The 14448-nt window shown below is 40.5% G+C and overlaps 1 protein-coding gene across 1 annotated transcript in view; it reads right to left on the minus strand.

Moving 5' to 3' along the window:
- The window catches only part of ZNF804A (zinc finger protein 804A), a 227152-nt gene extending 213610 nt beyond the window's left edge, over window positions 1-13542 (minus strand). Inside the window, exon 1 of the mRNA XM_054043301.1 lies at window positions 13285-13542. Coding sequence (XP_053899276.1) covers window positions 13285-13395 — 111 coding nt within the window. The 5' untranslated portion in view covers window positions 13396-13542. The remainder of the gene's footprint in view (window positions 1-13284) is intronic.
- Window positions 13543-14448: the final 906 nt, after the last annotated feature.

The following is a 14448-nucleotide window of genomic DNA, read 5'->3' on the forward strand; positions in this document are numbered from 1 at the left end:
ATCTTACAATCTTAAATGGATCTTAGACATGCCACCTCCCCCAAATATAACAATCCATGATTTGGAAGGGCTTTTTCATGATAAATTGCCTGTACAGCCAAAAAATAGTGATAGATAAATGGGTTGGAGAGAATAAGAAATCTCTGTCAGTCCCCCATAGTGAACCTAAACATTTCTCAGGATTGGATCAGTTGGGTAAGTCGGGTTCCTAATCAGTTCTTTAACAGTGTTAAACTGAACAGCAATTGGCCCAAACCCACTGTAGGCCAGCGAGAACCTAACTAAAGAAGAGGCTCAAGACTCACAATTCCCTGCAAGAAGAGATGTTCCAAGGAATGGGAGAGGAGACGAATATGCCAAGCAGTCTCCCTTTGCTAAGGGATTGTCTCTGTATGACCATCATTTTGTTCAATACCAGGTTTGAACAAGGGATCACCATGCCTAAAACATGAGCTTCTAAAATCTGAGCTAAATGATACAAAAATTGGGGTTCATCTGAGAGATGAAGTGCTGTGAGTCTCAGATGCTCAGAACAAGATTTCTGTGGCCAGGGGGAAAATGAAACTCATTGTTCAGTATGTATTACTGAACAATGTCTGGTTCACAAAGAATTTGGGTCTGTTACAGCTGTAAACACATTTTAACAAAATGTAAAAGAAGTAGTTGAAGTTGAAAATAATTAAAAACATAAGTAACTCAATAATAGTAATTCAAGCCTCCAGCCTCTCAACTTTCACACGTTCCTGGTCATCTCAGAATTTTTCTCCGCTGGATTGAGAAACAGCTTTACGGAGGACCGGGATGTGTTTTTGTTGTTTTTATTTGTTTTGTTTTTGTTTTTTTGCAGCCAGTGACAATGTTTTATTGACACAACATCAATTAAGTTACAACTCACCATATAACAGCCTGTCAGTGTTGGATGCATAGCAGTTGTCTGCTCTGCCATCATTAAACTGTTCCAGGGAAAACATATACATGGTGACTAAAAGTTACCTGTAGTAGTAGTCCACAAATGGATACATGCTAGCTGTTATATGGATACATCCTTATGTCTCCCCCATCTTTGCATTTGACTCAAATGTCAAAACCGACCATGCTCTCAGTGATGAGTCAGCATTTCACAAATGAGAAACTATGATACTCTTATTTTTTTGCAAAGCCAATTCCAAAATCTATACTACAAATAAGAGAACCTTCTTATACAATGATATACAATTAATACAAGTACCATTGATGATAAATCATTCTGATTTTTATAGAATGCTCATATATGTGTGTGTATATGTGTACACAGCCGGTGATTGACATTAAAAAAGTCAGCATTTACCAGTGGTCAGCACTTAGTACAACCAGGGATATTACATTTATTTCTTACACTTTCCAAAGTCCACTGAGATAAGTTAACAGACTTGCATGGACTTTAACATGCTTTGGATCAGGCCCTTAGACTAGTAAATATTGATTATTCAATTGCAACAACGATAGACATTCTCATACAATTGGAATGTTCCACCAATTTAGAGGAAAATTAAGAATATCAGAAGTACAATCTGGACTAACTGTGGATATTGAGAAAGCTTAGCAAAATAAAACTGCTTCTGAAATCTGCTGAATTCGGGATATAGCTAATTTTGAATGTCATTAAGTAGTTACATATTCTTCATCATATTTACCATCTTCAAGTTAGTCCGATAAACATTAGTTTTGGATGTTATGTTAAAGATATCATATCACATCAACCTTGAGAGATCGCAACTGATATTTACATTAGAAAAATCAAGGCCCTGATTCTCTTCTCATTTACAGCATATGGTTCTAATCTTGCAGTAATTTACACACCTGCTTAAATTAACTGGGTCAGCAGTCTCATTGAGTTCAACAGGATTATGTGTTTAAAGTTAAGTTTTTCCAATATTTAGGCCTAATTAGAAATAACTACCAAGGTCAGTAGAATTACACTGGTACAAAGCTGGCATAAGTGACAATCAATCCCTAGGTATTTCAGGCTTCATGCACTAGTTGCATAGTCTGACATATATGTAAATGCAGATTTTAAATTTTTTTAAAAGTTAAGCATTTAATAGCAAAAGTAATTGGCATGGTTAAGAAACTTTTTTTCACTGATAAATTTGGAGGTGAGCAAATGCAATAGTCTTAGTTTAGAAAAGTCCCAAGATTAAATAAACAGTGAAATGCCCTTTATAATCACAGCATGAGACTTGCGATTCCTACAAGTTGCTTCAGAAATGTATTGGTTTCACAGTAAAACAGCCTCCTGTGCAGTCAAAATACTATAACCCTCCCGTGGATTAGAAGAGTTTCAAAATGCCCTTTTTAAATAAAATTTATGAACATCATTAAAACATATTACACATAACTAAAATTCCTATCAAAGATTTTAGGCAGCATTCTAAAAATAGACAAGAACAAGTTTTAGATCTTAACTGTTATTTTCATTTCATAAAAACATTCTGTTTCTTTAATGACTGACTGGTTTCCTACAATTATTGTACATGTAAGTGTGATTAGCTATTAGAGCTGAACTGAGTAGGATAATTATATTTTTGCATCGTTTTAATACTTTATTGAGTTAGCACATTCACACCAACTGTCATATAGATGAGATTTGAATTTTTTTAAACCCAGATTACCTAAGCATATTGAAATACTAAATGGTATTAAAAAGTCCTGATGATGTAAGCAATGGATTAGAAACAACAGAAGAATGCAGGTTTAAACATCCAACTTGACGTTGTCAATTTGAAAGTCATATGATATATCAAATTCTGTAAAATTCTTGTTAAGCAATTATAAAATCCATTCATGCTACAGATCAAAGACCCAATTCTTCAGATGTGCACTAAAGATGTAGTATTTACTATCATGAAGTGTTTCATAAAAGACAATGGTAAATATAACAAAGAGTATGGCCTGATTCAGCAAAGCACTTAAGTGAGTGGGTAACTTTAAGCATCTGAATAGTCTAACTGGTCACCGGGACTTAAGCTTATGCTTAAGTACTTTGCTAGACTGAGGCTTTAGCTAGTCAGTATACATGATTCTCCAACCTGAAGCACGTGTCTTATTTTGAAGACAATGGGGCTACTTATGGTAGTAAAGTAGCCAGCAGTAAATGTTTGAAGGATTCAGCCTATAGGTAGCTTTGACTGTTATTTTGCTCTAATAATTGAAATGGGTTATTAGAATAAATAATAACAAAATGTAGGATATGAAATATAGATTATAATATATTTAGTTATAGTAGAGAATGACAAAGAACACAAATTTTGTGAACTTTTTAATTATTTAATTTAATTTTATTTTCAACAACTGAATTTATACTGTATGGCAAGCAGTCTATCAGGATTTTTTTCTTTAATAATTAACACAAATGTATGACACATTTAGTTACTTGTTTGTATTATACATGCATTCAGAGGCTTCAAATACATTTCCAACAAATTTGTCACTTACATGGCTATTTGTTGAACTATGCGAACTCCATTACTCTACTGTGATTTTAAAAATCACTTTTTAAATGCACTGAACTGAAAATATTTGTAATAAAATTGATCATAAAATAGGTTTTCATGTCCACCACAACATATTTACTTTAGCTGAGCTATGAACAGCAATATTCTAAAAATGTAGAAGAGACAAAGACAACAAACAGCCTGAGCAACAGATGGCATTTTCAGAATGCACTAGTATATCATTATTTTCAACCCCATGGAGTTTTTATAAAAACATCAATAGACCCTGGGAATTGGAGACTTACAATTTAGTTTATTTATTTATTTTTAATTCAGAACAGACTTGTTCAGTAAACAGACAGACATTTAAAGATGTGCAAGATACTTATTGGTATGAGAGATCAAAATAATCACAGAAGCTAAGCTGTAGTCAACACTTAAGCCAAAATTTTCATAACTGAGTGACACTCAAATACATATTAAAGTATTTAAAAAAGTTGTCCATCCTTAATGAAAGCTGCATGTGTTACGTATCTTTGAAAATATGATCACTTATTTACATGCCTAAGCCATGAAACTTTTGACTTTAGGACTCAATCCACTTCCTACTGAAGTGAATGAGCCAGATTCTCAAATGGCATAAATTGGAGTAGCAATTTATACTAGCTGAAGATCTGGGCCAGTGACTTCTGCCATTGACTTCACTGGAATTAGGAAAGGCCCATTACAGATGGTCATTCCAAACTTAGAAAATAATGCAAAATATCTCATAACAGTAAAAATAAAACAAAAGACTAATGAACTCTTAGACTGGTGCTATAAATCATCTTAGCTTTACTGTAATGAACTGAGCTCAAATGATTTACATCAGCTGAGGATCTAGCCCTCCAACTGTAAATCAGCAGACCAGCTACTTAGAGGACCACTTTTAAAGGTCAATTTTCCTGCTGATCTAGTAGGGAATTGCATGTGTAACTAGAATAAATCCCTTAAAATATTGTTTGCAATTCTGAAGGACATTTCTGAGAGGGCTTAACAAATCAACCTGTCCACAACTCCAAACAACTGATTATTTATCCAGATAGGTATCCCTTCACACAACTTGTCAACCCCTGATGAGATTAAAAAGTTGCAAGAGAGCAGCCATGGTTTGGGAATATGAATTGTGAAGATAGATTAGTTACACCTGACTTCTAGAACATGCAAAGAGGTTACTAAATGGTGATTGTGTGAAAGTTTAGAAGATCCAAAAAGAAAGTGAACAGTTTGTAGCAAATTTGTTATTAGGTCCCAATCCAAATATCATTAAAGTCAATGAAAATACTTTTACTGGACTTCCGTGATGTTACAATTGGTTCTAAATTCAGACCCTATCCTGCAAACAATAATTACTGGGGGAAATTCCATCGAAGTCACTGATGGTGGCAAGTGATTGCAGAATCAACCTACAGTTATCTAAAAAACAAAAAGATCATGAATTAAAATTGAAGAGAGGGCAGCAGAAAGTTTCTTTGGACTTATTTAAAATAAATATTATTATATACATAATGAATGGTAATAATATGGAACAGATGACCAAACAAAGGATGTCTGCTTTAATTATCATTTTTATATAAAATTGTTGACATTAAAATGAGTTATATCAAAGTCAGACCTGTTGTTTAAAAAAGACGGGCTTTGACTGTTAAAGTTGGATTGATATTCTGGAGCCATCTCGAGAGGGAGAAAAAAAAGCTAGTATTTTTCTGTTTTCTATTTGTGTTTTAATATGAGTTTTCATAACCCAGCTTCTCCTCTCCTTGAATGAAATTAAACTCTTGTGATCATTAATGATGTGGATGATGGGATGGATTGCACCCTCAGCAACTTCGCGGATGACACTAAACTGGGGGGAGAGGTAGATATGCTGGAGGGTAGGGATAGGGTCCAGAGTGACCTAGACAAATTAGAGGATTAGGCCAAAAGAAATCTGATAAGGTTCAGCAAAGACAAGTGCAAAGTCCTGCACTTAGGATGAAAGAATCCCATGCACTGCTACAGGCTGGGAACCGACTGGCTAAGCAGCAGTTCAGCAGAAAAGGACCTTGGGATTATAGTGGACGCGAAGCTGGATATGAATCAACAGCGTGCTCTTGTTGCCAAGAAGGCTAGCGGCATATTGGGCTACATTAGTAGGAGCATTGCCATTAGATCGAGAGAAGTGATTATTCCCCTCTATTCAGCACTGGTGAGGTCACATCTGGAGTACTGAATCCAGTTTTGGTCCCCCACTATAGAAAGGATGTGGACAAATTGGAGAGAGTCCAGCCGAGGGCAACAAAAATGATTAGGGGGCTGGGGCACATGACTTATGAGGAGAGGCTGAGGGAACTGGGCTTATTTAGTCTGCAGAAGAGAAGAGTGAGGTGGGATTTGATAGCAGCCTTCAACTACCTGGAGGGGGGGCTCAAAAGAGGATGGAGCTCGGCTGTTCCCAGTAGTGGCAAATGACAGAACAAGGAGCAATGGTCTCATGTTGCAGTGGGGGAGTTCTAGGTTGGATATTAGGAAAAAACTGTTTTACTAGGAGGGTGATGAAGTATTGAATGGGTTACTTAGGGAGGTGGTGGAATCGCCATCTTTAGAGGTTTTTAAGCCCCGGCTTGACAAAGCCCTGGCTGGATGATTTAGTTGGGGTTGGTCCTGCTTTGTGCAGGGATTTGGACTAGATGACCTCCTGAGGTCTCTTCCAACTCTAATCTTCTATGATTCTATGATTAGGACATTAGTCTATTTTAGTAATATAATTGTGATTTAACATTAGGACTTCATTCAAAGATTAAAAGGAGGAAAAAATGGGAATAAAATATTAAGCCCTTGTTTTAAACAAATCATTTGAGTAATGAGTAAATACGTATAGGAAGACAAATTTGCAAAACCATCTGAAAGATTAAAGAATATATTTTAAGGTGCATCTGAAATGTTTTCCTTGTATGAATGTGTCATGTTTCTGTGTTTTGTAGAGCACACTTTTCTCAGGTGGAATGGTCAATGGAGCAAGTTCATTAGGACAAAAATTTTGGTTCTTTCAAAACACAACTAACTGTTTTATAGCAAGAAACTTTAGTGGCCCAAAACAGACATTTTTTTCCTCGATTAATTACATTCACAGGTATGGTTTTCTTCATTTTTAAATTTGTCTCTTCAAACAGCTCCTGTGCTCCACAAACAGCAAAGAGCAACCAATTAATTCTCCTCTTCCACCTCAAAATTAACTACTGTTTAAGTCCTTTGAACAGGTTTATAACATAATAGATAGTAGAATAAATATCAAAAAGAGATTCTACATAGTCCCAAAACAAATGCTTCAGATGGTAGGACGTGTAGAAGGATAAACTCTAACAAAGAATCCAGAGACTCCCTCCCCAACCTTTTTCAATTAACTTGCTATATTAACAATCTGAGGCAATTTTAGGATTTTAGAGGCTATGATCCAAAGAATGACCACTCTGTCTCTTTAAGTGGTGGGGGAGAGGTAATTCGGCTGGATAGCCAAATGAAGGGAACTGTGCTTTATAATGCTGGGGGGGAGGAAGTGAAAGTTGCTGCAAAAGGGTCAGCGTGGTTGCTGACTCATGCCCTGGGAATGAGGGGCTTAAAAGGGGCAGCCCTGTGCCTTAACCCTCCCTTTGAATGGAGTAGGCTGAGGCGGGCCAGTCAGCGGCCACCAGATATAATTATGGTACACTGACCACAATTGTGGGGAAAATGATTTGGGAATGCTTAAAGGGGTGGAACTAATTCTCAGAGCAAGGAGGGACTTGAGGCTGATCCTTGAAATTTTCCTAGGAGTTAACATTGTTTGCTCAGACATGCTTCCGCGCAGGATCTGCCATCCCCGGGGTGGACAAGGCAAGGAGGTATGTGAACAGAGAGGTGGCCAAAATTCCTTGGGACCCTAGGAGGGGCAGTAATTTCACATCCTGGCATAGTATATGGGGCACCAGAATTGTTTCGGGAGAATGGGGTTCACCCTTCAGACTTAGATGCTGTCATGTTTTTGACTGATTTAAAAGGCAGCATTAGGAGATGTCTGGAACCTGACTGGGTTTGGAGAGGAGGCAACCAAGCTAATGGCTGGCGCCTCCCTGTGGCGGATTTCCAGCGCTGGTACTCTGTAGGAAAGGAATACCGTGACTAGACAAATGGCTTGGAAAAGGACTTAAAAAGAGGTGTTCAGTAAAGGAGCAAACAGAGGGCAGCTGGGGACTCCTATGATTGGTAAGGCAGGGAGCCAATCCCCACTATTATAGCCCACCTGAACCCTCCAACAAGGAGGGAGGGTGGATGGTAAGGTCCCGGCAATGGATGTGCTGGAGGGACTTGGATGGAAAAAGAGGGGGAGCTGGTAAAAACACCACAGGTAATTATGGAATAAACATGGGGTTACCTGCATTGTACACTTTTATTTGCCAGGTAGTCCCAGACATCTAATAATAAAGTTGCAGCCTGATTAAACCCATGTCAAATGTCTCCTGTCCTTCTTTTGGTATAGCCAGACAATGAGTTTGAGTCCCTCTTCCACCAAACTCCTACCTTCAATGTATGTCAATGGCAAGTGGCACAGATTAAGACTAAATAGGCTAAGATTCACCAAAACTAGATTGCTCCAAATATGTTAATATATTACTCAGGAGTATAAATATACAAAGATGCCTACGCATATATATCACATACACATACCCCTAAACATTACTGTAGGTTTTATGTTAACATATTTGCATTTAAAAATCAACTTATTAGGCCTTTTTTGGTTATGTTCTTCATTTCACTATCCCTTTCTTCACATCTCCCTCCTCACCTTTCCCTGTACATATTCTCTTGGGGCTTCCTTTTCTATTTCATTTTTTATAATAGTTTCTGGTTTGATTAAATCCATTCTTCTTTCACTCCGACTTGTCTTAGTTCCTTCTTACCACCCCCTTTCTCCATGTTCTGACTTTCCCTGCATCCCTTCTCAGTGTTTACTCCATCACTCCCTCTTTTCTGCTGCCTTTCTTTCTTTCTCCCTCCCCCTTTTTCTGTGCTCCTTCTCTCTTTCTCTTCCACTTCCAAATCATCCTCTCCTAAAATCCCAACCTGAGTGTCACAGTTCATGGCAATTGCACCTGCATTTCACAGCTCCTCAACCATCACCCTCTTAGGCAGAGACTCTCTTTCTAATAACCAAGGTTTTTCCAGGCTGTACAGCTCCTTGCCTACACTGTGAGTTCCCCAGAAAGTCAGACAGCTGACTAGACCTGTCAGAGGCTATAAACAGCATAATTGCCTACAATTAGAAGTTACCACGCAGCTCTATCTAAGCAAGCACATTTATTCTTAAGGTGAAAGCTTTAGAGAGAAAACATATTAAAAAATAAAAGAACACATGCTAATAAGCTTACCAGAGATCACCCTAACTCCAACAAAGACGCTGGCAGATGATCAATACTTCAAGCCTCACCAAGGGGTTTTCTGTGATTACAAGTTTATAATAGCTGTTCGCTCAGAACAAGCGCACCCATGAGTCTGAGAGTCCTTCCTTTATACAGTTTGGTCTTTGATATTGAGACTCTGGGAACAAGTAACCAGCAGACAAAAGTCCCCTCCTCAGGACAAAGCTTCTTAAGTCTGAGTTCTTGCATAGCCAGAGTGGGTAATCTAGTATACCCTTCCCCCGTAGAGATTTCCTGGGATTTCCATCTATGTTTATTTGTCCCATAAGTTCATTCTTATCTGGCACAATTATTTCAAATAGTCCTTTGAAGATCATAACACTTCCCAGGGTTTACGCTGGTCATGTCTTCCCTTATAGAAGTTGCATACAATTCCACAATAACGCATAAACTTTGCATTTTTAATACAATCGACTCCATAGCTACTTAAATTTAATTCAGTCCGATTTTTCAATGATGTTGGGGAAATTGCCATATCTGTCAAAATGAGTTACTGATATCCTGGGGGCTGGGGAAAGGTTATACCCCAGAGGCGTGACAGTGGAAGCAACTGATTTTCTTCTCTTCCACATCTGTGGGCACAGAAGGAACTTTTTCTTCCTCCATCTCACTGAGGAAAGTGGGGACTATACTTTCCCCACCAAAAGTCTCAAAGGGGTTTGTCTCTGCCTCTTTTCCACATCATAGGAGACTTGGGAGGGTGAGGTTTTCCTCCCCTGCTATCTGAGGGGAGAGGAACTCTTAGCCTCATCTCTCCTCCCCATCTAACCCTCACAGGAAGGGCCCCTCTGCTTTTCCTCCCTATCCAAGAAGCAGAGAGAAGCTCTGAGACTCTGTCTTGCCTTTCTGTCCCACCAGAAGAGCAGAGGAAGCCTTGGGGAGATTTTCTGCCTGTGCTCCACACAAAGTGGAAGTCCACAGGATAGTCTCTCTGCCTCTCCCTTTCACCCAAGGAAGCAGGGGGCGGGGGGGGAGGGGGAGGGGACTCTCACTAGTGATCTCAGCTCTCTGGGCAGCCTTCTCACTCTGCCATGCAGTCCAGCAGAGTACAGAAGGAAACAGATGAATCTGCAAGGGGTAAGATAGAGCAGCAGTCAAGCAGGAAGAAATTCTGCTCAGCAGTAACCCCTATTGGCCAATGGAACAAATTACTCCAAAATAAAAACAGCTTCCAGCAGCAGTTCTGAGGCCCTTCCACTCTGTCCAGCAGGTGGGTTAAAATAAGTAAGTTATTTCCATCCCACTCAATCAGATTGTTTATTTCAATGTCACAAAACTGGATAAAAAGCCATTTCCACTTCCTCTGTTCTGTGTGTGCCTCCCTTTCCTGCTTTTTGGGAGATGTCTTCGATAACTTTAGCAAATATAGTCTCCTGTTTCCTTGAAGCATATTATAATTAATCCCTTCAGGGCATAGGCAAAGTAAGGCTTAATATATGCCAACTTTTTCACAGAAATGATTCAACACTATATAAACAGTTGCGTTAGTGTTCTCCCCAACTCACAAGGAAACCGTCACTTTGACAATCTGCTTTTGGTAGGGTTGCCAATTTTGGTTGGATGTATTCCTAGAGGTTTCATCACATGACATAATCTTTAATTAAAGATTAATCTTTAATTCCTGGAAACTCCAGGACAATCCTGGAGGGTTGGCAACCTCAGCTTTTGGATTCGAGGTGTAAATGACAATGAACTGAATGACTTAGAGCAAAATAGAAAGGCGTATGCTTCAGCTCTGCTTACACAGGCTGTATCCTTTACATGTTAAAAACGGATTGTGCCCATCCCATCCCATATAAGGAGGCTAGGCGGGAATGGGAGGGCTGGACATCAGACTACAATAGAAGACAGTGTATTCTTATGAAAACTCCCAAGGCCATAATATAGAATTTGTCTTAAAACAAACATTTACATTAAACATGTTAATGAAGTCCATTTATATTCAAAGTGATTGAGTCTCTGTGAAATTATTTAATGTTTGATTTGCAAACAAAATCTGAGTAAAATGTACATTATTGTTCAGAGCATGAGGTAGAGTTATTGCAGCTTTTCCTTATTATTTATAGTGCTTTAATTCCTTCATAATATAAATGAACTTTAAAAATCCTTCTTATATACACAAACCAGATTAGATCACAGCTAAATATTATTTTAATTTGAAATTACTCAGAGAAAATATTACTCCGGGTATCTATACTTTATGTCATTTGTTTCATATGTTAAGGAATATATTATGAAGAATACAGAATCTGAAATCAAGAATTTAATTTTCCATTTTAAAAAAACTAGGAACATTTTTACTGGATAATTATTTTACAGTTATATTCCAAGTTGAGTATGATAAAAGGGATAGTTTAGGTTTAAAGTTTTACATTAAATTCTTTAAAAGGAATTCATTTAATAAAAAGCATATTTGTTACTTAATTCTCTTGTATGTGAGTATCTTGCCAAATATCCGTGTAACTTTACATTTACTTTCAGAATGAAAATAACTAAACCCTATGCAATTCACTTCATCTGAAATTACTAAATTAAACACATATGCTTTCTTTCCAACATTATTTTAGTTACTAATTACTTGAATTTAAGATAAACAGAATTGTTGATTTTATAAGCTATTTATTAGATAAGCATTAAAAAGGAGGTTGTCAGATATTCAAGAGAAGAGACTATAGTACAACTGAGGTTGTATAAATTATAGGTATTACTCCGTAAACACACAGTTCAAAAGTTGTAGCAGACTTTTTATCAATTAATCTTGCCTGACACATCTTTCCTCCGTTCAATAGTCAGTTTAATATAGGGACTATATATGTACCAAATTTTCAATTTGTCAAACATTTCTATACTGGATTTTTGATTTTGCAGCCATAGCCACTAAATATGTGTATTGCCTGCAATCACAAGAATTCTACCATTATCCGTTTAATTTCAAGGAATACGATACTTCCCTAATAAGAAGACTGTAAAGTATATACTACTGAAATAACTGTTGCATTAATTTTCCAACATCAGAAGCCCTTCAGTTTGGGACAAACCAAAGACAGTTTCAGATACTCTTGTAGTAGTTACTATTTTTATGACTTGGCTCAAAAGCTTGTCTTAATCTCTTTATTTGGGAGAAGCTGCAAGCTTGCCAACTTTAGCAAATGTTAATACAGGTCATGCGTTCCAGGGAAGTATACAGTGAACAAGTGCTGTTCCATTTTAACAAAAGGAAATTTAGAATAAGGTGGTGGAGAAGAGTGATAAACAATATTGTTTAAGTCCTACTTCCAGTTCTGTGGTATCCTGCAGACATCTGCTTATACTTTGGTTCATTTTCCTTGAGCTGTTACATGAAGTAACTCACTCAACTGTAGTGTTCCTGCATTACCCATATTTTCATGGGCATTGTGGCACTTGTAAGCACGGACTTCATCCTTCCAATCTCCCCACACTATAAGTCTTCATATCCACTAAGTCCAGGAACCAAAACACATTGAGCACAAACAAGTCAATGAAACTACTGGAACCTGAAGAGATGCCGAACCAATACATGAAGTACTGCACATTTTATATAAATATAATCTTAATACACAGACTATGAACCAAGACTTTCCAGTGTATCTAACCAAGACTCCTAAGCAGATCCTGTTAAAACCCTTTAAGCCTGTCTGTATTACCAATGAGATTGATTCTGAAGTCATTCCTGAACAACTGACTTTCCCTGCTAAGGAAGTTCAGGCCTCAAACAAGTGTTTCTTTCTGTCTCTTCCCTTACTTTCTAAAAACCAAAGACTTTCTAATTGGCATATACATCTAGATGAAATCACCTATCATACTCACTCGATTCCAGACTGGAGACCCACACCATTTTACTGAGCTGTGTGTGTTGGAAGCACCACCAGGTAAGTTTCCAGCTTGTTAAAGACTCTGCAATCCTAGGTTAAAGGACTGAAAGTGACACCTCACCCACCCATGCAGCCTGCATGCCCTTTCCAGGTTGGGTTTCTGGGATCCCTATTCACAGACCCCCCAAATCGGAGAAAGCTAAAAGGACATGCAGGGAACTCTTTGGGGTGGCTAAAGTCCTGCCCACGGGGAGTCCGAGTGAATATGTAAAATGAGTGGGAACTCCTATCCCAAGAAGTGCTCTAGAAACAGTCATTCAACCACCCGTGCCACTGGAGATGGGACCATGTCCCCATTACACCACAAGCGCCAGCGACACACTACCTAGAACTGTCCAGCACTACCGCGTGCTGCATCAATGGCAGTGCACCCCCAGCAACCCGCACATCGAGCCGCTGCTGGGAAGGCGTGGGGGGGGGGGGGGGCAGAAAAGGAGACATTACCAGAGTTTTGTTCCCGTTCTTGCTGAGGGGCCCTCGGAAAACTCCCTTGATGTTGCGAAAGTGCCCATTGCTGAGGTGCGTGGAGCTGATGACAATGTAGTAACACTCCATGGGGCAGCCGCCGCCTCCACCGCAGCCGTGTCCATGCACCCCAGTGCCGGCAGCTCAGGCAGACCCAGGCGGGCGGAGTGACGGTGCTGTGCTGAGGGGATCGGAGGAAGCAGAGCCCCACCGGCATGTACACCACCTCCGGCTAATCTCGGCAATTAACCCAGCCGCCCAACTCCTCCGCCTCGCGGGCTGCGGGGGCGGGGGAGACACACAGGAATTGCAGGAGCCGGGGGGCACGGTCCAGAGTCTCCCGCGGTCTCAGGGCAGCGCTGGCTGGAGGAGGAGGAGGAGGAGGAGGAGGAGGCGGCGTAGCGGCAGCAGCATCTCCGTGGCTTTGCTGAAGGAGTCTGAGCTGCTGCCTCTCACAGGCATAGTGTTGTTATACCGCGCAGCGTTGCCGGTCCATTGCACTGAGCCAATGGCAGGGAGCCACTAGGCTGATCCCGGGAGCTGTCAGAGGAGTACAGCTGTCACACGCCGCTTCCCGCCACCCCCAGCTCCCCCTCCCAGCCCCAGGAGCGGGCTATTGTCTCGGCCCCACTTCTCCAGCCGCAGCAGGAGGCGGGCAGGGGACCCAGGCGGCCCCAGCGCAGGTAAAGGAGAAGGAGCGAAGGAAACCAGGCGGTGGGAACGGGAAAGTGGAAACAGAAGAGGCGGCCCCTGGCCCTGGCTGGCTGGGAACCCTTCGCATCAATTGCAGCAAATCCCTAGCCCAACAGCAGCCCTGCCTGAGACAGCGGCTTCCCTCCCGAGAGTGTTCCCGGCCCGCTGCTCCCCGCCGGGCAGGGCTCTGATCAGGGGGGCGCTTTCTAGTCTAGTCTCTGGTTAGTCCGGGATTTGAGGACGGGGCAGCCAGCCAGAGCAGGGATCAGCCCCCCCCCCCCCCACGGCACGCTAAGGGGGGGGGGGGTCTGGCACTGGGCTCTGCTGCCTCTGTCGAGCCCCGCCACTGGCAGCTGCAGGTGACAAGGGAGCTCTCCGCCGCCGCTGCCCCGTCCTCTTCCCTGGGCTGCTCCCCCCCCTGCACCGTGCAGCTCTAGCACCGTGGCTGAG

The sequence above is a fragment of the Malaclemys terrapin genome, chromosome 11, assembly GCF_027887155.1.
Source record: "Malaclemys terrapin pileata isolate rMalTer1 chromosome 11, rMalTer1.hap1, whole genome shotgun sequence".
Lineage (NCBI taxonomy): Eukaryota > Metazoa > Chordata > Testudines > Emydidae > Malaclemys > Malaclemys terrapin.